The 338-nt window shown below is 76.0% G+C and overlaps 1 protein-coding gene across 1 annotated transcript in view; it reads left to right on the top strand.

Moving 5' to 3' along the window:
* Positions 1 to 338, top strand: part of Zfpm1 (zinc finger protein, FOG family member 1) — a 60932-nt gene that overhangs the window by 59513 nt on the left and 1081 nt on the right. Inside the window, exon 11 of the mRNA XM_029567128.1 lies at positions 3 to 338. Coding sequence (XP_029422988.1) covers positions 3 to 338 — 336 coding nt within the window. The remainder of the gene's footprint in view (positions 1 to 2) is intronic.

Below are 338 nucleotides of genomic sequence, written 5' to 3'. Positions count from 1 at the left end.
AGCGCGGGGCCTCCTCCGGCGCTCTCCCCGAGTTCGGTCCCCGACGGCCCCATCGACCTGAGCAAGCGGCCGCGTCGCCAGACCCCGGATGCGCCCGCCGCGCTGCCCGCGCTGGCTGACTACCACGAGTGCACCGCGTGCCGCGTGAGCTTCCACAGCCTCGAGGCCTACCTGGCGCACAAGAAGTACTCGTGCCCTGCCGCGCCCCTGCGCACCGCCGCCCCCTGCCCCTACTGCCCACCCAACGGGCGCGTGCGCGGCGACCTGGTGGAGCACCTGCGCCTGGCGCACGGCCTGCAGGTGGCCAAACCCGCAGCCGGCGGCGCCGAGCCCCGCAC

This window comes from Nannospalax galili, unplaced genomic scaffold (assembly GCF_000622305.1).
Source record: "Nannospalax galili isolate Female #2095 unplaced genomic scaffold, S.galili_v1.0 scaffold459, whole genome shotgun sequence".
Lineage (NCBI taxonomy): Eukaryota > Metazoa > Chordata > Mammalia > Rodentia > Spalacidae > Nannospalax > Nannospalax galili.
Note: the sequence above shows the minus strand (reverse complement) of the source record. Positions and strands in the feature narration are given on the sequence as shown.